The sequence below is a fragment of the Heptranchias perlo genome, chromosome 9 (genome assembly GCF_035084215.1).
Source record: "Heptranchias perlo isolate sHepPer1 chromosome 9, sHepPer1.hap1, whole genome shotgun sequence".
Classification (NCBI taxonomy): domain Eukaryota; kingdom Metazoa; phylum Chordata; class Chondrichthyes; order Hexanchiformes; family Hexanchidae; genus Heptranchias; species Heptranchias perlo.
The window spans coordinates 60,744,968-60,770,296 of NC_090333.1; the positions used below are offsets into that span (position 1 = coordinate 60,744,968).

Below are 25,329 nucleotides of genomic sequence, written 5' to 3' on the forward strand. Positions count from 1 at the left end.
CATCTATAGTTAATGAGCCTATGAAGTAAAATTCTAAACAATCATGACATTTTAGTGAGTGCAAGAGTACTCCCTTTCCAACAGTGAAGTAGGCTGACAGAAGGCATTCCCCTAGGAATTAGATAAGATTCTTGAGAACCGAGGTGCTGTCACTGCTAGGCTGCTGCAAGAATCCAATTGTTGCTATTAGTACAATTCTGCAGCCACCCACTGCATGAGTAAGAGGGAGGTATCAAACCTTGATACTGCTTTGCTAAAGGAATTATGTGCCACATTTAATTTTTTTTAAGGTTCATGGTTATTCAGTTTAATTTGTATTCCAGTGTTTTATTAAAGTACTAAATGAAATGAAGGCTTGACATCGACAGTGTGTAAAACTATTTCCAACAAAACATGACACTGCATGGGTATCAGTTAAGTCCCTTACAACAGATGCTTTTTGAATATCAATGAATCAGCTTCAGATCATCCATTGAGTCAGGCAGGATGCTAACAGCATACAAAGATCTCTGTTAATATTGAAATGTTTTAAAAGCTGCAATTCTAACATTTCAAGGCTTTTTATTACCACTGTTAAAGGAAATAATTAAAAACGTTTGGGGAAAGGGCAGAGGAATGGGACTAAGTGGACAGCTCTTTTAGCGAGCTGGCATGGGTGCGATTGGCTGAATGACCTCCTTCTGTGCTGTAAAATTTCTATGATAAGGCAATACAATCTTCAAGTAATTGTGCAATAAATAACCCAACAATTAAAAAAAACATTTTCACAATGCAAAATTCGCTATCTATATACACTTAATTGATAATCTGTGCACACTATCTATCTGCACAACTTGACTGCCTGTTATATTTGTGTGTCAACATTTTCCCATTTATAAATTTAAATGTTCTCATTTATAATGGGTTTTGTTTATATAAGAGTGTCACCCTGATTTCACAATTTTGCCACCTGGTTTCTACAAATCACTCAAAATGCTTGCTGATTTTTTTTTTCATATGCCTTTTTTGTTCCGTGACTGACATTTAAATCAAATAAAAATTCAAAATAACATGATAACATTTGTCAACTGAATTATTTTTGTGTCTTTTTATACCTTCATTAACATTTTACTTGAAGATCTGTCTCTCCAAAAAGCCTGACATTTTTTTCTCCAGACCTGTGATTCTGAGCTGAATTTGGGTTGTGCAGTCTCATTAAGTGCAGTGTACCAAATTTCCCAGGATACATCAGTATCAGCCAGCTGTATGAAGGGAATAGTTTTATTTAGCTTCTAGAAGTTTCTGGGCCACAGTTTTAGACCCTATATGGCCAATTCTAGAGGGAGTTAATGTTGAAAGGGGGGGGGGGGGAAGAGAAAGAGACAGAAAGAGAAAGCGAAAAGACAGACGACTGATTACATGGCCGTTGTAGCTGGCAGGTACTGATATATCCTGGGAAATTTGGTGCACTGCACTTAATGAGACTGCACAACCCAAATTCAGCTCAGAGTCACAGGTCTGGAGAAAAAAATGTCAGGCTTTATTGTTTTATAAATGTAAGTACATTAAACTCAGATAGATGTTTTTCCTTATTGTAACTGAGTTCAAATAAAGTTGAATTTTTAAGCAACCAGCTTTTAATTATCTCACCTGATAATTAGCTGTTGATAAGAAATGTCATTCTAATTGCTAACTGATGTCAAACAGAGGCAGATGGACACAGAGCGACTCACAGAGTATTTTTCCTCATTTAAAAAACTTTAATTACCACCTGTGTTTTGTTGATAGTAATTAGAATATTTTTTATATAGTTGTGACATAGAGACAGGGGGGAGGAGAGAGAGAGAGAGAGAGAGAGATACACATTCAGAAACCAATCACAAAGCACAAAGTTCAAAGTTCATAGAGATCAGTTATCAAAAGACACAAACCACTGCTGCCAGACATGGGATCCCCCCACCTAATCAGTGCTGTCAGATCCAAGCCGTACCCACCCACCGCACTCCCGCACCCCCTCCCCCCACATCACCACCCCGACCCAACTGCTGTCAGTTGTACAATTATACCAAACTGTAAGTATCCCTCAACAGTGATGGCACATCAAAGGACCCCCACAAGCTGCTAAGCACCAGCAGCCACAGTATAGTGGTAACTCTAGGACCTCCTCCTAATTCTGTCAAACCCCAGCACATTCATTCCCTAATGCTACCAAAGTCCCCAAATACAACTAAACTCCATTTACCTTTCCCAATACACCCAAGTACCAGTTTTCCACCTCCAATTGCGACATCTTGCATACCATTTTGCTGTGTATTCTCTTTAAAAATGTTATGGAATAAAAATTAAATACATAGGTGAAGAAATATATATAAAATAAGTCAATTTACTGTAGCATTGCGCACAGATAATAATAACTTGTAATAACAAGTGTGGTCTTAGGTAAAGCAGGGCAAGAGGATGGGAGATGACCAAGAAATTGACAAAGAGGGAAAAAATTGAATGTGAGAGTAAACTAGCAAGAAATATAAAAACAGGTTGTAAGAGCTTCTACAAGTATATAAAAAGGAAGAGATTAGAGAAAGTACACGTGGTTCCCTTAGAGGCAGAGACAAGAGAAATTATAATGGGGAATAAGGAAATGGCAGAGATGTTAAACAAATATTTTGTATCTGTCTTCGCAGTAGAAGACACAAAAAACATACCGGAAATAGTGGGGAACCCAGGGAATAATGAGAGTGAGGAACTTAAAGTAAATAAGATTAGTAAAGAAAAAGTACTGGAGAAATTAATGGGACCAAAAGCTGATAAATCCCCTGGACCTGATGACCTAAATCTGATGGTTTTAAAAAGAGGTGGCTGCAGAGATCGTGGATGCATTGGTTTTGATCTTCCAGAATTCCCTAGATTCTAGAATGGTCCCCATGGATTGGATGGTAGCAAATGTAACCCTGCTATTCAAGAAAGGAGGGAGAGAGAAAACAGGGAACTATAGGCCAGTTAGCCTGACATCAGTAGTAGGGAAAATGCTAGAATCTATAATTGAGGGCGTAATAACAGGGCACTTAGAAAATTATAATATGATTAGGCAGAGTCAACACGGTTTTATGAAACAGAAATCATGTTTGACAAATCTATTAGAATTTTTTGAGGCTGTAACTAGCAGGGTAGATAAAGGGGAACCAGTGGATGTAGTATGTTTGGATTTTCAAAAGGCATTCGATAAGGTGTCACACAAGAGGTTGTTACACAAGATTAGGTCTCATGGGATTGGGGGTAATATATTAACAAGGACTGAGGATTGGTTAACGGACAGAAGACAGAGAGCAGGAATAAACGGGTCATTTTCGGGTTGGCAGGTTGTAACTAGTGGGCTACTGCAAGGATCGGTGCTTGGGCCTCAGCTATTTACAACATATATCAATGTCTTAGATGAGGGGATCAAGTGTAATGTATCCAAGTTTGCTGACGATACAAAGCTAGGTGGGAAAGTAGGCTGTGAGGAGGATGCAAAGAGATATAAAAAGGTTGAGTGAGTGGGCGAGAAGGTGGCAGATGGAGTATAATGTTGGGAAATGTGAAATTATCCACTTTGGTAGGAAGAATAGAAAAGCAGAATATATTTTAAAAGGTGAGAGTCTAAGAAAGGTTGCAGTCAGTGGGATTTGGGTGTCCTTGTACATGAATCACAGAAAGTTAACATGTAGGTACAGCATGCAATTAGGAAGGCAAACGTTATGTTAGCCTTTATTGCCAGTGGTTGGAGTTCAGGACTAAGGAGGTCTTGCTGCAATTATATCGGGCGCTGGTGAGACCACGCTTGAAGTACTGTGTACAGTTTTGGTCTTCTTACCTAAGGAAGGATATACTTGCCTTAGAGGGGGTGCAACAAAGGTTCACTAGATTGATTCCTGGGATGAGGGAGTTGTCCGATGAGGAGAGATTGAGTAGAATGGGTCCATATTCTCTGGCGTTTAGAAGAATGAGACATGATACGAACACACGAATTAAGAGCAGGTAGGCCATTTGGTCCCTCGAGCCTCCTCTGCCATTTGATAAGATCATAGCTGATCTGATTGTGACCTCAACCCTACTTTCCCATCTACCTATTATAACCTTTGACTCCCTTGTTAATCAGGAATCTATCTAACTCAGTCTTAAAAATATTCAATGACCCTGCCTCCTCTGCTTTCTAGGGAAAGGGAGATCCACAGACTCACGACCCTCAGAGAAAAAATTTCTCCTCATCTCTGTCTTAAATGGGAGACCCCTTATTTTTAAACTGTGGCCCCTGGTTCTAGTCTCTCCCACAAGGGGAAACATCCTCTCAGCATCTACCCCTTCAAGTCCCCTCAGGATCTTATATGTTTCAATAAGATCACCTCTCATTCTTCTAAACTCCAATGTATACAGTCCCAACTTGTCCAACCTTTCCTCATAAGATAACCCCCTCATCCCAGGAATCAGTCGAGTGAACCTTCTCTAAGGCAATTATGTCCTTTCTTAAATAAGGACACCAAAACTCCACACAGTATTCTAGATGTGGTCTCACCAATGCCCTGTACAACTGTAGCAAAACATCTCTACTTTTATATTCCATTCCCCTTGCAATAAATGAGAACATTCCATTTGCCTTCCTAATCATTTGCTGTACCTGCATACTAACTTTTTGTGATTCATGTACTAGGACACCCAGATCCCTCTGTACCTCAGAGTTCTGTAATCTCTCTCCATTCAAATAATATACTGCTTTTCTATTCCTCCTGCCAAAGTGGACAAGTTCACATTTTTCCTCATTACACTCCATATCTCATTGAAATGTATAAAATTCTTAGAGGGCTTGACAGGGTAGAAGCTGAGAGGCTGTTTCTCCTAGCTGGAGTGTCTAGAACTAGGGGTCATAGTCTCACGATAAGGGGTCAGCCATTTAGGACCAAGATGAGGAAAAATTTCTTCTACCCCAGAGGGCTGTGGATGCTCAGTCATTGAGTATATTCAACATGGAGATCCTTGGATATTTGAACACTAAGGGAATCAAGGGTTCTGGGGATCGGTCGGGAAAGTGGAGTTGAAGTTGAAGATGAAGATCAGCCATGATCTTATTGAATGGCGGAGCAGGTTAGAGGGGCCGTATGGCCTACTCTTGCTCCTAATTCTTATGTTCTTATGAGATAACTGGACGAAGGCTTGCATATAATTCAGTCCCCATTTTGAAGTCATACTTTCTGCCCCTATTTTTATAATTCAATTTATAAATTCTTTTGTCCACATTTATAATGGAAGTTGTCTACATAAACTTGTTATGCTGTAACACTTCTACTGGTGGGAGGGTGTAATTACAGCATAATAAGTTTACATAGGCAGTTTCCATTACAAATGTGAACATAAGAATTTATAATGGAAAGGTGACAGAGAGTGCATGCAGATAAAGGCCACTCATATATAATAATGGTTAGAGTTGTGAAATTCAATCCCCAAAGGATCAGTAAAATTCCCAAAATGCATTTTCACAAAAATAAATGATTTATTCAGTCACTGTTAAATAGTGACCCCGATTTATCCCTTATATGGATAAACACCCCTATTGCAATCAGCAAATCCTATAACTCAGCATGAGAAAAGGAACAAGAGATATACTAGTAAAGTACTAAAAATCTTTCATCTGCAGGCACTTCCTGTCAATTTGTTACATTATAATACAGCTTGACAAATTTACGTAGGGTGTTCTGTAAATTGTAATTATAGGCTTCCTCCAGTGGAGGCAATTTCCATTCTAAATGTGGACATAAGAATTTATAAAGGAAAATAAGGAGAGAACGTATGACTCTAAAATGAAGACTGAATTACGTATCTGTGCCCTGGTCTACTTACCGCAGCCCTCTAACCCCAACTTCCCTGAAGACGACACTTGATCTTGACTCCCTATTTGCAAAGCCACAAGAGATAGAGTAGTATTTTTTCAATTATACAAATCCTATTGTGCAATTGCAAATTTTTTTTTAATAGGCTCCAAGTATTTTCCAGCTCTGCTCATTCAAACATAGAGCAGCTTTTTGTTTTGGGATTTTTTTTTTCTTCTTTTTATTCGTTCATTGGATGTGGGCGTCGCTGGCAAGGCCAGCATTTATTGCCCATCACTATTTGCCCTCGAGAAGGTGGTGGTGAGCCGCCTTCTTGAACCGCTGCAGTCCATGCGCTGAAGGTTCTCCCACAGTGCTGTTAGGAAGGGAGTTCCAGGATTTTGACCCAGCGACGATGAAGGAATGGCGATATATTTCCAAGTCAGGATGGTGTGTGACTTGGAGGGGAACGTGCAGGTGGTGTTGTTCCCATGTGCCTGCTGCCCTTGCCCTATTAGGTGGTAGAGGTTGTGAGTTTGGGAGGTGCTGTCAAAGAAGCCTTGGCGAGTTGCTGCAGTGCATCCTGTGGATAGTACACACTGCAGCCACGGTGCGTCGGTGGTGAAGGGAGTGAATGTTTAGGGTGGTGGATGGGGTGCCAATCAAGCGGGCTGCTTTGTCCTGGATGGTGTCGAGCTTCTTGAGTGTTGTTGGAGCTGCACTCAGCAAGGCAAGTGGAGAGTATTCCATCACACTCCTGACTTGTGCCTTGTAGATGATGGAAAGGCTTTGGGGAGTCAGGAGGTGAGTCACTCGCCACAGAATACCCAGCCTCTGACCTGCTCTTGTAGCCACAGTATTTATGTGACTGGATGGTGGGGGATTCGGAATGTTAATGCCATTCAACGTTAAGGGAAGGTGGTTAGAATCTCTCTTTTTGGAGATGGTCATTGCCTGGCACTTGTCTGGCGCGAATGTTACTTGCCACTTATCAGCCCAAGCCTAGATGTTGTCCAGGTCTTGCTGAATGCGGGCACGGACTGCTTCATTATCTGAGGGGTTGCAAATTGAACTGAACACTATGCAATCATCAGCTAACATCCCCATTTCTGATCTTATGATGGGGGGGGAAGATCATTGATGAAGCAGCTGAAGATGGTTGGGCCTCGGACACTGCCCTGAGGAACTCCTGCAGCAATGTCCTGGGGCTGAGATGATTGGCCTCCAACAACCACTACCATCTTCCTTTGTGCTAGGTATGACTCCAGCCACTGGAGAGTTTTCCCCCTGATTCCCATTGGTTTCAATTTTACTAGGGCTCCTTGATGCCACACTCGGTCAAATGCTGCCTTGATGTCAAGGGCAGTCACTCTCACCTCACCTCTGGAATTCAGCTCTTTTGTCCATGTTTGGACCAAGGCTGTAATGAGGTCTGGAGCCGGGTGGTCCTGGCGGACCTCAAACTGAGCATCGGTGAGCAGGTTATTGGTGAGTAAGTGCCACTTGATAACACTGTTGACGACACCTTCCATCACTTTGCTGATGGTTGAGAGTAGACTGATGGGGCGGTAATTGGCTGGATTGGATTTGTCCTGCTTTTTGTGGACAGGACATACCTGGGCAATTTTCTGCATTGTCGGGTAGATGCCAGTGTTGTAGCTGTACTGGAACAGTTTGGCTAGAGGCGCAGCTAGTTCTGGAGCATAAATCTTCAGCACTACAGCCGGGATGTTGTCGCGGCCCATAGCCTTTGTTGTATCCAGTGCGCTCAGCCGTTTCTTGATATCACGTGGAGTGAATCGAATTGGTGAAGACTGGCTTCTGTGATGATGGGGATATCGGGAGGAGGCCGAGATGGATCATCCACTCAGCACTTCTGGCTGAAGATGGTTGCAAATGCTTGAGCCTTGTCTTTTGCACTCATGTGCTGGACTCCGCCATCATTGAGGATGGGGATGTTTACAGAGCCTCCTCCTCCCGTTAGTTGTTTAATTGTCCACCGCCATTCACAACTGGATGTGGCAGGACTGCGGAGCTTTGATCTGATCTGTTGGTTGTGGAATCGCTTAGCTCTGTCTATAGTATGTTGCTTCTGCTGTTTAGCATGCATGTAGTCCTGTGTTGTAGTTTCACCAGGTTGGCATCTCATTTTTAGGTATGCCTGGTGCTGCTCCTGGCATGCTCTTCTACACTCTTCATTGAGCCAAGGTTGATCCCCTGGCTTGTTGGTAATGGTAGATTGAGGAACTCCTGCAGCAATGTCCTGGGGCTGAGATGATTGGCCTCCAACAACCTCTATAATCTTCCTTTGTGCTAGGTATGAATCCAGCCACTGGAGAGTTTTCCTCCTGATTCCCATTGATTTCAATTTTACTGGGGCTCCTTGATGCCGTACTCAGTCAAATGCTGCCTTGATGTCAAGGCCATGAGGTTACAGATTGTGCTGGAATACAATTCTGCTGCTGCTGATGGCCCAAAGCGCCTCATGGATGCCCAGTTTTGAGCTGCTAGATCTGTTCTGAATCTATCCCATTTAGCACGGTGGTAGTGCCACACAACACGTTGGATGGTGTCCTCAGTGTGAAGACACTTCGTCTCCACGAGGACTGTGCGGTGGTCACTCCTACCAATACGGTCATGGACAGATGCCTCTGCGCTAGGTAGATTGGTGAGGACGAGGTCAAGTAGGTTTTTCCCCTCGTGTTGGTTCGCTCACCACCTGCCGCAGGCCCAGTCTGGCAGCTATGTCCTTCAGGACTCGGCCAGCTCAGTCAGTCGTGGTGCTACCGAGTCACCCTTGGTGATGGACTTTGAAGTCCCCCACCCAGAGTACATTCTGTGCCCCTGCTGCCCTCAGTGCTTCCTCCAAGTGGTGCTCAACATGGAGGAGGACTGCTTCATCAGCTGAGGGAGGGCGTTAGGTAGTAATCAGCAGGAGGTTTCATGCCATTAGATTTCATGGGGTCCGGAGTCAATGTTGAGGACTCCCAGGGCCACTACCTCCTGACTGTATATCACTGTACCGCCTCCTCTGGTGGGTCTGTCCTGCCATTGGGCAGGACATACCCAGGGATGGTAATGGAAGAGTCTGGGATGTTGGCTGAAAGGTATGATTCTGTGAGTATGGCTATGTCAGGGGCTGTTGCTTGGTGAATGGACAAATATTTAATCGGTACTTTTTAAAACCACTGTGATGTTGCACATACACAAACCTTTGAAAGTGGCAGGACAAATTGAGAAGACCGTTAAAAAAAGCATATGGGATCCTGGGCTTTATCAATAGAGACATAGTGTACAAAAGCAAGGAAGTTATGCTAAACCTTTATAAAAAACTGGTTAGGCCAACTGGAGTATTGTGTTCAATTCAGGGCATCACACTTTAGGAAGGATGTCAAGGCCTTGGAGAGGATGCAGAAGAGATTTACTGGAATGGTGCCAGGGATGAGAAACTTCAGTTACGTGGAGAGACTGGAGAAGCTGGGGTTGCTCTCCTTAGAGCAGAGAAGGTTAAGAGGAGATTTGATAGAGGTGTTCAAAATCATGAATGGCTTTGATCGAGTAAATAAGGAGAAACTGTTTCCAGTAGCAGATGGGTTGCTAACCAGAGGTCACAGATTTAAGGTGATTGGCAAAAGAGCCAGAGGCGACATGAGGAAATATTTTTTTACGCAGCGAGTTGTAATGGTCTGGAATACACTGCCTGAAAGGGTGGTGGAAGCTGTTTCAATTGTAACTTTCAAAAGGGAATTGGATAAATACTTGAAGGGAAAACATCTACAGGGCTACGGGGAAAGAGCAGGGGAATGGGACTAATTGGATAGTTCCGTCTAAGAGCCAGCACAGGCACGATGGGCTGATTGGCTTCCTCCTGTGCTGTACCTACAATGATATGCTTATGACATGCAAATGTTCTTACAAATCGGCTGGGTGATCCTTTTCCAATTGAGCCCTATTTTCAAACAGAGACATGACACTGCAGGTTTTTTGGACAGGAGTCCAGTATATCCAAACTGAAACAACACTGCGATCCCTTCCGACAGAGAAAAAGTTGCTGAAAGGAACGGCTGTGAGCCAATTGACTATTAACTCACTTCAATATTCACAGCAATGACGCAGAGCCTCATAGAATCAGTGGATCGAAGTCTGTCTTGGAGCCGGAGCAACCAACACATTAAAAAAAAATGTGACATTCAAGAAACAGTGACATTTTATGAACCGTATGCATCATTTATATAATGATGTGGCTGTCACACAGCAGCACCATTCACATCATTAACACCCACTGTGCCTCGGGATGAGTGACAGAGAACTGACTGACTGCAAATCCTCACAAGTCTGCTGGAAATGACAAACTAAGATCTGAGCAATTGGACACTTTCTGTTAATGATAAACAGTCATTGCGAGGCAGTCAGCAACAAGACTAATCAAGTTCTGCAATGCTTCTCAGGGGCATTTGACTACAAGTCAAAACAAGCTACTGGAATGGTGTACGTATCATTGTGGTCACATTTAAAATATTGTATGTTCTTTTGGGTATGCTTTCTTCAAAAGGACATTGGTATTAGAAAAAGTCCAGAGAAGGACAAAAGAAAATACTTTGTAGCTTACTTACAAAATGATAACAAACATTTAAAATCACACAAAATGCCCAAAATTGTGATCTCCTTTCTATGACCTTGTCAGCATTAACATAGCAGGCCCTTATTGGGACATTCGAACAGAGTTCTCATGATGCCTGACTGTCATTTTTCGATTATATTTGACAAACTTCACACCTTTGTGTCACAGTTCCACGCATCTTGGAAAATTTGGAACACACCGAGGTTGGAGTGGGCGGAAAATGTCTGGACTGAGGGAAAGGGATTGGAGAAGGGTGGAGGGAGAGAGAGAGATAAATAGATAGGGAAAAGAGTGGAGAGGAGGAAAAATGAGGAGAGACAGAGGGGAAGAGTTCAGAAGACAAGTGAGCAAGAGTGAGCGCACGTGAGTGAGAGATTGAGAGAGCGAGATAGCGAGAGCCTGGGCCAGGAGAGAGAGCTACAAAAGAGAGAGCGAGCAGGTGTGAGGGAGGGTGCACACAAGAAAGGAGCTCATAATAGAGTGCATGAGAAAAAAAGCGCACAAGAGAAAAAGAGACAGCACACACAGGAGAGCATGCACAAAAAAGTGAGCATGAGAGATAGAACGAGAGTTTGTGCACCTCTCTTGCGTGGACTCTCCCTCTTTCTCTCCTGTGGTTTGCACACGCACATGAGAGAGAGAGACAATGATATATATATATGTACAAAGAGCAAGTGCATGCAAGACAGCGTATACGATAGCATAAGCATACAAGAAAGTGAGAGTATGTGCGCATGAGAGAGCATGTATGAGAGCCCAAGAAAGTGCATGAGAATGAGAATGAGAATGTGATAGCATGCCAGAGAATATGTGCCAGAGAGTGCAAAAATGAGTGAAAGGCACACACTCACTGCAATACTTTACTGAAATCTTGAGACAACCCCACATGGTTTCTTAAGTTGTCATGAGAAAAGAAATCCCCAACTTTGTCATAAAGTAACACAATGCAAAACAGTTGGACAATCAGTTCTTTCTCATCTACTCATTGTGCTTTTCTCCCTCAGTAGCTATACAGCAATAACGGTTGAAGTTAATCAGAGCCAGACACCTGCCTCAATGGCTCAGTGGGTAACTGCACTGCACAATGTGGCATTGGTCCATACAGAACAGGAAAGGCCTGATTTAGTCATACTCAGCATTGACTGTAATCATTCTTGGAAGTGTGTGTGTGTGTGTGTGTGTGTGTGTGTCTCTCTCTCTGCCAACTGTGGGCCACAGTTGAGCTTAGCTTTGAAGGTCTTACAGCTGAAGAGATTGAAAACATGCACTGTCTAGGTTCACATATGAAGAACAACCACTTGGGTGAAGTATGGGGGAAAGCATTTCTGCCCATGGAACGGTACCTCAGCATGAGTCACTCTCTACAGAAGGGGAGAGGAATGGGAGAAAAATTGGAGAAACAAATGTTTGTTGATGGTCGTCCAATTATTTTTGTATATAAAATACAAGGTACATTACATGTATTGATTTTACTAAACTAAAATTATTCATGTGCAAGATGTGATTTACAGTCAAGTTTTCTAATTCTATTGAAAGGGCAAAATTAAGTGAATAGCTTTGTCAGGCACAACAGGACAAACTGCTTCCTTCTACTCAGTTTTCATTAAACAGGTTTAAAATGCATCTTTATAGAGAAGGTACTTGCAAAAGAAGCATCTAAGGTCCAAATGCTTACATACCACGCCTCTAACTTTTTGATCCCCAGTTCTCTCGCATATTACCTGTGTTTGTTCCCTTTTGGAATAGTCTCCATACATATCCTTTAACAGAGAGGCATAGCCTGGGGAAGCAGCCATGACGTATGATAAGGCAAAGTGCGAGTTTCCACCCACTCCCCCAGAGATGGACCCTCTGCTTCCATAAGGTATCCCACCGACAGCTCGGTGGATAGCTGATATCATTCATCATGCACAGCTGTTGAATCCAACTGCCTCAATGCCACACTCAATAGCAATGACTGTCCTCACACCACTTGAGTTATGAGCATACTCAAATGTTGCTCAATAATTTCACTTTATCAGATTAGTGACACTTTACCTTATTTATCCAGCACACAATGGCATCTTCAATGTCATACGGAAGTTCTGTGGCTGGGAAGAAGTTTGTGAACTGCTGGACACATGAGACCACTTTCTCAATGCTGATCATTTCTACAGTGTAAGCCATCATCAGAGTGTCAATCATAGCCAGGTGGGCGGTCTGCAAAGAGAAAAGATTCAGAGTAGTCTTCAGTAAATGTCACAGCTATATTAAAGACATGCTGAAATGGCAGAAGTGCCAGTCTTTTCTCCATGGTTATATTTCGAAGCTTCTGCTGCTTCATTTTGTTTAATTCAAAGAGGTGATAAGGATGTCCCTACAAGGTATTGTAAGGTCATTACACTGGTGACATCTCAGTACCAAACAAAACATAAACATGGATTTATTCCATGCTAGTTTCAATATTAACAGATTATTTGCAGCTGGTTTTACAATAGTCTAAAATAGAATAAGCTGAAGGCAGCAAATTTATTATAGAATTACATAGAATTTAGAGCACAGAAATAGGCCATTCGACCCATCTGGTCTATGCTGGTGTTTATGCTCGACATAAGCCTTCACGCCCTACTTTGTCTAACCCTTTCTGCCCTGTCCTTCTATAGCCAACATGATGCAACACCATTACCTACACACTGCTGATTAGGAACATAGGAACAGCAGCAGGCCATTCAGCCCCTCGTGCCTGCTCCGCCATTTGATAAGATCATGGCTGATCTGTGATCTAACTCCATATACCTGCCTTTGGCCCATATCCCTGAATACCTTTGGTTGCCAAAAAGCTATCTATCTCACATTTAAATTTAGCAATTGAGTTAGTATCAATTGCCGTTTGCAGAAGAGAGTTCCAAACTTCTACCACCCTTTGTGTGTAAAAATGTTTTCTAATCTCACTCCTGAAAGGTCTGGCTCTAATTTTTAGACAGTGCCCCCTACTCCTAGAATCCCCAACCAGCAGAAATAGTTTCTCTCTATCCACCCTATCTGTTCCCCTTAATATCTTATAAACTTCGATCAGATCACTCCTTAACCTTCTAAACTCTAGAGAATACAACCCCAATTTGTGTAATCGCTCCTCGTAACTTAACCCTTGAAGTCCGGGTATCATTCTAGTAAACCTACGCTGCACTCCCTCCAAGGCCAATATGTCCTTCCGAAGGTGCGGTGCCCAGAACTGCTCACAGTACTCCAGGTGCGGTCCAACCAGGGTTTTGTATAGTTGCAGCATAACTTCTGCCCGCTTGCACTCCAGTCCTCTCGATATAAAGGCCAGCATTCCATTAGCCTTATTGATTTATTTTCTGCACCTGTTCATGACACTTCAATGATCTATGTAACTGAAACCCTAAGTCCCTTTGGACATCCACTGTTATTAACTTTTTACCATTTAGAAAGTACCCTGTTCTATCCTTTTTTGATCCAAAGTGGATGACCTCACATTTGTCTACATTGAATTCCATTTGCCACAGTTTTGCCCATTCACCTAATCTATCAATATTCCTTTGTAATTTTATGTTTTCATCCACACTGCTTACAATGCCACCAATCTTTGTGTCATCGGCAAACTTAGATATGAGACTTTCTATGCCTTCATCTAAGTCGTTAATAAATATTGTGAATAATTAAGGCCCCAAGACAGATCCCTGCGGGACTCCACTAGTCACACCCTGCCAATGTGAGTACCTACCCATTATCCCTACTCTCTGTCGCCTTTTTCTCAGCCAATTTCCTAACCAAGTCCGTACTTTTCCCTCAATTCCATGGGCTTCTATCTTAGCTAACAATCTCTTATGTGAGACCTTATCAAATGCCTTCTGGAAGTCCATATAAATAGCATCCATTGACATTCCCCTGTCCACTACTTTAGTCACCTCTTCAAAAAATTCAATCAGGTTTGTCAGGCACGACCTACCTTTCACAAATCCATGCTGGCTCTCTCTGATTAACTGAGAATTCTCGAGGCGTTCAGTCACCCTGTCCTTAATTATAGACTCCAGCCATTTCCCCACAACAGATGTTAGGCTAACTGATCTATAATTCCCCGGTTTCCCTCTCTCTCCTTTCTTAAAAAGCGGAGTGACATGTGCAATTTTCCAATCTAGAGGGACAGTTCCTGAATCTAGAGAACTTTGAAAGATTATAGTTAGGGCATCTGCAATGTGCTCACCTACTTCCTTTAAAACCCTGGGATGGAAACCATCTGCTCCTGGGCATTTGTCACTCTTTAGTGCTATTATTTTCTTCATTACTGTTGCTTTACTTATGTTAATTTTATTGAGTCCCTGTCCCCGATTCAATATTAGTTTTCTTGGGATTTCCGGCATGCTATCCTCTTTTTCTACTGTAAATACTGACGCAAAGTAATTGTTCAACATGTCCGCCATTTCCCCATTGTCAATGACAATAGCCCCTTTTTTAAGGGGCCAACACTACTCCTGACCACCTTCTTTTTCCTAATATAACTATAAAGGTTCTTCTTATTGGTTTTAATATCCCTTGCAAGTTTCTTTTCATACTCTCTTTTTGTAGCTCTTACTATCTGTTTTGTGACCCTTTGTTGATCTTTGTATCTTTCCCATTCGCCAGGATCTGTGCCATTTTTTGCATTTTTGTATGCCCTTTCCTTATGTCTTATACTGTCCCTTACCTCTTTAGTTTAGATTAAACAACTTATAAACATAATTTGAAGCCCAATTTTCTGTTCTGGTTTTTAACTACCTATTGTTTGAGCCTTTGCAGCATATGATTATAAGATATGTCGAATCCTTAACTGGATTAATTCCTGCAATTAGAGAATATTTCATTCACTGACGTTGGGTCGATTACTGTATTATAAGCTGTTCATCTGTAACATCTTCCAGTTCTGATGAAAGATCATTGACCTGAAACCTTAACTCTACGTTTCTCTCTCCACAGACTCTGTCTGACCTGCTGAGTGTTTCCAGCGTTTTTTGTTTTTGTTATGAATTCAGGTTTACCATAGATAGCATTGGATGCAGTAGAATCAGTCACTCCATTAAGCGATCTAAGCATCTTACTTTTATGGGAGTTGACTTGCCTTGTCTTGAATCTACATGTACGGCAGCACAATCCAGGGATGTAACAATGGCACCTCCTTGTGAGCTGTACCAGATACTCATGCCCTTCACGTGTATCTTCAAATCTCTCCATTGGCAAAACAACTTACCACTAGGTGAAGCGAGGCTTGACATTAATCACTAAGCTGCTTTATGCCACAATAAAATGAACATAGAGGGGAACAATTATGATCAGATCCATTTATTTTAAATCAGTAAAACTTATCTTTGCTTAATGATATAAAGATAATGACTTCGCTATGCTGCCCCGCTTCAGTGGGTGAGCTTTCTTAACTTAAACAGAGTAACTCCTCTGCATTCTGTCCTATAGCCCTGAGGACAGAACTGTCTTTCCCTGCAGTCTCCTGTTTTTTCTGAGTCTACCTTTTGCTGCTCGACTATCTGAACAGCATCCCATTTATAAAAAAAAAGAAACCCGACTCCAGTGTCCGCTTTTAATCATAAAATCAAAATAATCCACCAGCTTAACTCGGAAATGGCCTCTGCTGAGTTAAAAACAGAGTTGATGGAGTAGCAAAGATTGTGAATGATTACTGGAATGTCAAACTATCCTTCATCATCTGCAGTACGCTGGTTCAGATGCATCTGAAATTTAATTTACACCTACCAGCCCCGTTGTCCTGAGAATTTAACCCCTTCAGATCCACTATTAGTTCAACATTTTTAAAAGAAAGAACTTACATTTATACAGCGCCTTTCATGACCTCAAGATGTCCCAAAGCGTTTTACAGCCAATGAAGTACTTTTTGAAGTGTAGTGTTGCAATGCAGGAAAATGCAACAGCCAATTTACAAGCTCTGCCAAACAGCAATGAGATAACTGACCATATAATCTGTTTTAGTGATGTTGGCTTAACATAAATTACTCAAAGGTCCTCCTGCCACTTCCAGTCGTGAATGGTGGTGGACAATTAAACAACTAACGGGAGGAGGAGGTTTCGTGAACATCCCCATCCTCAATGTTGGCAGAGTCCAGCACATGAGTGCAAAAGACAAGGCTGAAGTGTTTGCAACCATTTTCAGCCAGAAGTGCAAAGTGTATGATCCATCTCGGCTTCTTCCCGATATCCCCACCATCACAGAAGCCAGTCTTCAGCCAATTCAATTCACTCCACGTGATATCAAGAAACGGCTGAGTGCATTGGATAATGCAAAGGCTATGGGCCCCAACATCCCGGCTGTAGTGCTGAAGACTTGTGCTCCAGAACTAGCCGCGCCTCTAGCCAAGCTGTTCCAGTACAGCTACAAAACTGGCATCTACCCGACAATGAGGAAAATTGCCCAGGTATGTCCTGTCCACAAAAAGCAGGACAAATCCAATCCAGCCAATTGCCGCCCCATCAGTCTACTCTCAATCATAAGCAAAGTGATGGAAGGTGTCGGTGACAGTGCTATCAAGTGGCACTTACTCTCCAATAACCTGCTCACCGATGCTCAGTTTGAGGTCCGCCAGGACCACTCTGCTCCAGACCTCATTACAGCCTTTCCAACAACGTTCACCTGAGGAAGGAGGAAGCCTCCGAAAGCTTGTGAATTTAAAATAAAATTGCTGGACTATAACTTGGTGTTGTAAAATTGTTTACAAAGGAAGATGGTAGTGGTTGTTGGAGGCCAAACATCTCAGCCCCAGGACATTGCTGCAGCATTTCCTCAGGGCAGTATCCTTGGCCCAACCATCTTCAGCTGCTTCAATGACCTTCCCTCCATCATAAGATCAGAAATGTTCGCTGATGATTGCACAGTGTTCAGTTTCATTTGCAACCCCTCAAATAATGAAGCAGTCCATGCCCGCATGCAGCAAGACCTGGATAACATCCAGGCTTGGGCTCATAAGTGGCAAGTAACATTCGCGCCAGACAAGTGCCAGGCAATGACCATCCCCAACAAGAGAGATTCTAACCACCTCCCCTTGACGTTCAACGGCATTAACTTCGCCAAATCCCCCACCATCAACATCCTGGGGGTCACCATTGACCAGAAACTTAACTGGACCAGCCACATAAATACTGTGGCTACAAAAGCAGGTCAGAGGCTGGGTATTCTGTGGCAAGTGACTCACCTCCTGACTCCCCAAAGCCTTTCCATCATCTACAAGGCACAAGTCAGGAGTGTGATGGAATACTCTCCACTTGCCTGGATGAGTGCAGCTCCAACAATACTCAAGAAGCTCGACACCATACAGGACAAAGCAGCCCGCTTGATTGGCACCCCATTCACCACCCTAAACACGGCGCACCATGGCTGCAGTGTGTACCATCCACAGGATGCACTGCAGCAACTCGCCAAGGCTTCTTCAACAGCACCTCCCAAACCCGCGACCTCTACCACCTAGAAGGACAAGGGCAGCAGGCACATGGGAACAACACCACCTGCACGTTCCCCTCCAAGTCTCACACCATCCCGACTTGGAAATATATCGCCGTTCCTACATCGTCGCTGGATCAAAATCCTGAAACTCCCTTCCTAACAGCACTGTGGGAGAACCTTCACCATACAGACTGCAGCAATTCAAGAAGGTGGCTCACCACCACCTTCTCAAGGGCAATTAGGGATGGGCAAAAAATGCTGGCCTTGCCAGCGACGCCCACATGCCATGAACGAATAAAAAAAAACAAAATCCTGGAGTATTTCATGGGTCGATTAGTTGCTATATTTGCAACATATTTCATACACTGACGTTGGCTCAATTACTGTATTTATTGGATATTTTATATGCTAATCCAATGAGCAGGTTACTCTATTCATGGTATATTTCATACATTGATCCAATGAGTTTAATTACTGTATTGTGGTATATTTCATTCAGTAAATCAATAGATGGCTTTGTTCCTGTATCTACGGTATATTTCATTTGCTGATCCAGTGTGTGAGTTGCTATATTTGATACTTCAGTGCAATACCAAGGGAGTGCTGCATTGTCAGAGGTGATGTCTTTCGGATGAGATATTAAATTGAGGCCCCGTCTGATCCCATGGTGCAATTTGAAGCGGAGCTGAGGAGTTCTCCTGGTGTCCTGGCCAACATTTATCCCTCAACCAGCACCACCAAAAACAGGTTGGCCTGGAATTTCCTGGAAATTTGACATAACTACGGTGTGGAGTTTTTTTTAAATAAGGAAATTTGCATGTAACTGGTTTTATGCCGAAACGTTGGTACTGGCCAATTTCCTCGATCATTTGTGCCACTTCTGAGATACAGCCGCTGAAACCCACTAATGCTCATTTACAAAGCCCACCCCCAACAAAAGACGTGAGTTTCCTGCATTTATGCTAGTAATGCGCTGGTATCGATTTAGGCCCAAAACTTTAGGTGAAGCACGGCCTGAAGTCGCTGATATCGGTGTAACTGAGATTTCAAATGTCTCCAATGACAGACCGAGTTACCACAAGGTAAGGCGAGTGGTTTTTTTAAAAATTGCTCTTATTGAGACCTGCACTATACTTAACCCAAGTGCCGTCAGTCTCTTTTTTTGGACCCCTGCTCTGCCCCATGAGTTCAGAACTAAGCAGCGGGAATGGTATTCTTAATAAGCATATCCCTGTTCTGTATAATAAGAGAAGAGGAAGAGGTTCAGGAGAGGCATGAGTCCAAGAGTGAGGCGCCATGGCAGAAGACAGCAGCCCACTCGTCTTATTGGTGGCCGCTACATCGGCGCTTGTTTTACACTGGTTTTTACTTTCCGACGTAGACGGCACAGAAAATTTTGGCGCGTTCCTGTCGGCATGATCGGTGTGGAAACCAGTATAAATTTCAGCGTTATTTCAGTCTAAATGGGATCGAGGAATTTTGACGCCTGTGTAATTCCATCATTTTCTGCTTTTGGTCTCAGATTTTAATACTTCAAGTGTTCTCGATGTATTTATATAGATTACACATCCCTGCTCCCACCAGCTTTTTAGTTTCTATATTTTACCTGTGAAATACAGGAATTCCAGTGAATGATTTGGGAGCCCTGCTGGCAGGTCAAGGGGCAAAACATAAAAGTTCTGCTCAGTATAACTTTGTTGTACTACTCATTTTCTGCCACTAGAGGTGCAAAGTAAACCCTCTGATGGCAGAAATCAAGAACTGCAACCCCATAATTGCCGACTGATTTGCCACAGGTTCAATCGATGTTCTCTTGGACCTCATAACTGGACAGTTTTTCTCCTTTAAGAGGTAAAATACTGCAAAAGACATCTGTAATTTTCTGACAGAAATAATTGGAAACATTTCTCTGACAGAACCACTTGCTGGTTGGTACTATAATTCTGCCAGATGTCTACTCTGATGTGTTTTAATTGTTTGACAGCTGTGTCGCACAGTATAATATTGCCATATATGGCTTTATAAACAGTCAAGTGCTTCAAGACTCACCAGAACTATACAATTATCCCACTCTCTGCCAGCTGAGTACCATTCTCACAGCAAGTACACTGTACGACTAGGTTAATGCCTTCAGTGCATTTTGGTCAAATCTTTATGTTTATCCTGCTGAAGGGGTTCAATCTAAACAGAAGTTGAAATTGTACTGTTCTTATGTTCATACAAACCAACTCAGTTTTTGGTAATTGTCATCAAATCCTTCTGTTCTCTCCTCTGTCCATTGATCTGCAAAGACAAGGTCTTCCGAGAGACTACTGAACCTGTAATTTTCCTTCCCTGCAGACGATGATTAAGAACTACAATTCGGCAGGTATGAGAATGAGCTTGGGCCTTCTCCGCCCTTACTGTTGTGGTACACTATGTTGATATTCCAATGATTTGTGCTGACTGCACCAAACAACTTTTTTTTTAAATTGCTGAACCGATCCATTAAAAATCCCATCACACTTGATCCAGTTGATGTCAGGAAGCACTTCTTCACACAAAAGGTAGTGGAAATCTGGAACTCTCTTCCCCCAAAAAGCTGTTGAGGCTATGGGTCAATTGAATATTTCAAAACTGAGATTGATAGATTTTTGTTAGGCAAGGGTATTAAAGGTTACGGAACCAAGGCGGGTAAATGGAGTTAAGATACAGATAGGCTATGATCTAATTGAATGGCAGAACAGGCTCAAGAGGCTGAATGGCCTACTCCTGTTCTTATGTTCCTCAGTACCATAATATATAGGGAATTAATCTACAAAACCTTATTTTTTTGCCATCTTCAAGTTGAGGTTTGTAACTGATTCAAGTCGAGTAATACAGTTGCCAGACTGGCTCAGTTGGTAGCACCCTAGCCACCAAGTCATGGGTTCAAGACTCACTCCAGGATTGAGCTCATAATCTAAGTTTCATTTCAGTGCAGTACTGAGGAAATTCTGCGTTATTGGAGGTGCCATCCTTCAGATGGGACGTCAAACTGAGGCCCCATCTGTCTGGTCAAGTGGATGTAAAAAATCTTCACATGCCACTATATGAAGGAGAACAAGGAGCTGTTTTGGTGTCCTGGCCAACATTCCTCTTTCAGCCAACACCACCAAAAAACAGATTACGTGGTCATCCATTCAAATGCTCTTTGTGGGACCCTGCCGTGTACAAGTTGGCTGCCAAGTTTGCCTACATAACAACAGTGACTGCACTTCAGAAGTAATTAATTGGCTTTGAAATGTTTTGGGGCATCCCAAGGACATGAAAGATCAGATATAATGTCAATTTTTTTTACTTGCAGTAATCTTTAAAGACTTGCACCAAAGATGCTAATGATATATTGATAAATTCATTTATCCAGTGATTTTTTAAAAAAAAGATTGGTTGAAGAATGAGATTCCATGCTAATGGATAAACACAAATGATACAATTCACCTTAGAACATAATTAATTCTTCGTTGTCGGGACCATGGATGAGTCAGCTGTGTAACGAACCTGGGGATAGTGAAGTAGTGTGGGTGCTGTATAAAGTTGGATTAACACCCTGCAGGATTTGCTCCGTTGCTGTTGGGCATCAGGGAGAAATTGCAGAGCTTCATCTTGCAGCAAGTTACCTCTGTTGCCACCACTCAAATAACCTGGGAAGAGTCCATGCTTTGACAAAATTGGACATGAGCTTTCCTGAAACTATACTTTACATGCTAAACGCTATTCCAGGAGTATGCACAATATTTTGTTAAATTGAGTCAGTATGTGTTTTCCTGCAATTGTCAACAGAAATTATTTCTAAAAGATCTCCCTAAATACTGGCCGCAAGTCAGATTAACCAGAATGTCATTTCACTAAAGGTTTTTCAGAGAAAAATCTCTTAACTAATCTATATTTATCTATTTATCCATCTAGACCAATAGCTCTCCTGTGATATTGCTCATGGTAAGTTGGGGAATGGAGGCAGGAGACGAGTAAGAGAACATTGGGGAATAGGGGAAAGGAAAAGCTGAATATTGGGAAATGGTGTTGCAAGAGAAGGAACAGAAGCTTAGGGAATTGGGTGGGTGTGCAACAGAAAGACATTGGCAATGGGGAGAAAAGAGGCAGAGTTTCAGGGAGTGGAAGCGAGGAGCAGAAAAATATTGAGGGAGAGGGCAGGAGAGAACTAGCATAGGATTAAAGGATTTAATTTGTGACCTTTTATTTCTAAAGTTAATGCTGTGGAAAGGATGGTCATTTAACAAGCTTTAGTAAACGAGAGATAAGCTACGATAGCCAGGAGTGCAAGGCATGTTACCACGGCATAGAGCTTGGAAAGCAAATGGGCTAATGGTCTTTTGAGCAGCCTGGAAGCTTATTCAGATGAAAGAAAGAAGAGGGAGAGAGGCTGTGATGGGCTGTGTGTTAGGAGTTGTGCAGTCAGGGAGTGGCTAGTCTTTCAGACCAACAGGAAAAGAAAGTAATTAGATGTACAGACAGACTATTCATCAGTAATTTTATTTTATCTTTTTAATATTTATAATTAAATGACTGAAATTACAGGTCAGCTATGCAGTATAAACTCTTTCAAAATCAACCAGGAAAATAATCATGAACAGTAAGTTTTGTTCAGTAATTTAAAAAGAAAATCTGTATTAAGATTGTGTTATGAGCACCAGTAGAGGAATCAGAGGAAACTGAGGCAAATTGACTTGCTTTAAGAGGCAATTTTCTAAAAACTATAATAAGTAATTATTCACGTTGAGGGGTAGATGTTGGAACAAGAGCCATTTTATGAGTCTACCCACAGAAGAAGCATTGTTGAGCTTTAAAAGGTAACATCAGTGAAGATCTGGTGGCAAGAGATGGGGGTCCTAAAAGGTGGATCTGTAGATTTCAGTCCTCAAGCTCCTTCTCCGAAGGAGCCTCCATATTTATTCTGTTCATATCCAGTTACTTCCACGTGTGTTTGAAAAAGAGGCAAAGCTCTACTGTACAAGCCACTGCTATAAGACTCTGCAGAAGCTCACGTCACCAATTCACACTGTACTGTTCGAGGTTCCTTCAAACAACATACCCTCCGTTCCATTACAACTAGTTCAACATCAGGTACACACAACTTAAGCAAGGGCAGTAAAATGTAACTATGAACACTTCAGTAACGGAGACGAGTAGCTTAAAAAAAATCAATTTGAACTGTTGAGATATTGGTAATGTGCAGTCTAAATCTCACTTCAAATTAAAAAAATATTGTTGAGACAATTAGCAGAACACATGAATAGCCTGTATTTTTTTTGCATCATTGCTGAGTGCACATTGTGCCGACTAACTGGAAAGAATGTTGATTTAGCTTCCTGGCACAGAGCTAAATCAGAGAGTAGTCTTTGGGCCTCCCTCACACAAGACTGCAGAACTGTGAGGCTCATAACAGCAACAATAAATATCAGCCTTATAAGTGAGTCAAATTCTGTGGAAAGTTATACTCCAACAGAACCACAATGAGGTCATTCTCCCCTGAATATGCTATGGAAAGGCAACCAGTGATATTCCAGCACTGGCAGAGTTACAATAACACTGGCTTAATTCTTTCAAATAACAGTTGCACAGGGAGGATTCCACCTGTGAATAAGCTATTAACATTTACTCCTTTGAAACTGAACAGAGTTTCCCCTTTGACTGGAAAAAAAACTTAAGAAGATACAGGCAGCTTTAGTCATTCTGGATAGTTTGTTTAACCCTTAGGCTGCAGCTGATGGACATAACATAAGAATATGAGATAGGAGCAGGAGTAGGCCATTTGGCCCTTCGAGCCTGCTCCGCCATTCAATGAGATCATGGCTGATCTGATTCTGGCCTCAACTCCACTTTTCAGCGAGTTCTCCATATCTTTTGACTCCCTTGCTGATCAAAAATTTGTCTAACTCAGCCTTGAATATATTCAATGACTCAACCTCCACCGCTCTTTGGGGCAAGGAATTCCAAAGGTTCACAACCATCTGAGAGAAGAAATTTCTCTTCATCTCCGTCATAAATGGGCGACCCCTTATTCAGAGACTATGCCCCCTAGTTCTAGATTCCCCTATGAGTGGTAACATCCTCTCAGCATTTACCCTGTCAAGTCCCCTCATAATCTTATATGTTTCAATAAGATCTCCTCTCATTCTTCTAAACTCCAGTGAGTATAGGCCCAACCTGCTCAATCTTTCCTCATAAGAAAACCCTTCCATACCCAGAATCAACCTAGTGAACCTTCTCTGAACCACCTCCAATGCAAATATATCCTTCCTTAAATAAGAGGACCAAAACATTACGCAGTACTCTAGGCAACTGATAAGGATTACAGTGGAAATTTTAACTGGTGTTTAATTTTAAAGTTCAACAAAAGATCCAGAGCCCATCAGATTGTTGTTGCATATTTAACATTAGCGAAGAGCTAACAGGTCAAAGCAATCTTCACAAACATTAAACATTTCACCAGTATTCTGATTCCAGCAAGCAGAGCTCTGGTATTCACTTAACTCATACACACAGGGCTAGAAATTACTGTCAAAATAAAGGTGAGGCTAACAGCGCTCACTGTTATTTATGCGCAAATTGCACAACAACTTCAGGCAAGGGCAGATGCGTGGTTAAACGCGAAAATCCGGACGTTGCTGTCAGAGATCCGCCGTTAGATTCCCGGCAACGGCATCTCGCTGCCTGACTCACTACTGAAATGCACTGAACAGTGTAATGTTCCTGTACTTGCATGGTAGATACTAACTAAACTCACCACAGTAAGTTAAGGCTTGTCCATTTCAGTCTAAGTACCCTTTTTAACGGCATGATAAGACTTAATTACAGCCAAACAACCTCTCTGACACTGAAAATTAACTTCTGCAAGTGTGGAGTCTCATTCCTTCAGCTCTTAATTGTTGTTGGAGATTTTTTTTTAAATGTTAATTAAATTTTTTTTTAAAACTTTCTCTTTGTCTCTTCTTTCTCTCTCTTAATCCAATCAATCTTTCCCTCGCTTTTTTCGCTTTCTATACCTGATTTAACATTGAATTCACTATTCTAACTTACACTTCCTGGTTCAGAATCTGCTCTGTTCGTTAACAATTTTTCAATCTGATTGGTTAAGGGGACACACAGTTGCTTGCCCTGTTCACACAGGTCCCAGATGCCCTGTAGAGGGCGCCATGCCATTTCGATCTCCTACTTCCAGCAACTTGCCGTGCAAAAGCTCATGGAAATTAAAGGGCAAGGGCAAGCTGTTCGTTTGCCAGCTACAGTAAATTCTGGCCTATTAAGAATATGAGCAGAGAGTGATGCAAGCAAAGTAGTATAAATTGGTTTAACCCAGTGCTGTTCCCTCGTATTTCTCTCAGAACAGGTACTAGTGACCCAACAGTGGAACACTAAAGGCAAGAAAACAAGCAAGTTTAGTGTTTAAACATAAAATAAAGGAGCTGTAT

General features: G+C 42.1%; 1 protein-coding gene across 2 annotated transcripts in view; it reads right to left on the reverse strand.

Moving 5' to 3' along the window:
- The window catches only part of LOC137325470 (calmodulin-regulated spectrin-associated protein 2-like), a 156,765-nt gene that overhangs the window by 70,993 nt on the left and 60,443 nt on the right, over positions 1-25,329 (reverse strand). For both annotated transcript variants that reach the window (XM_067990616.1, XM_067990615.1), the window contains exon 3: positions 12,475-12,636. In XM_067990616.1, coding sequence (XP_067846717.1) covers positions 12,475-12,636 — 162 coding nt within the window. The remainder of the gene's footprint in view (positions 1-12,474; positions 12,637-25,329) is intronic.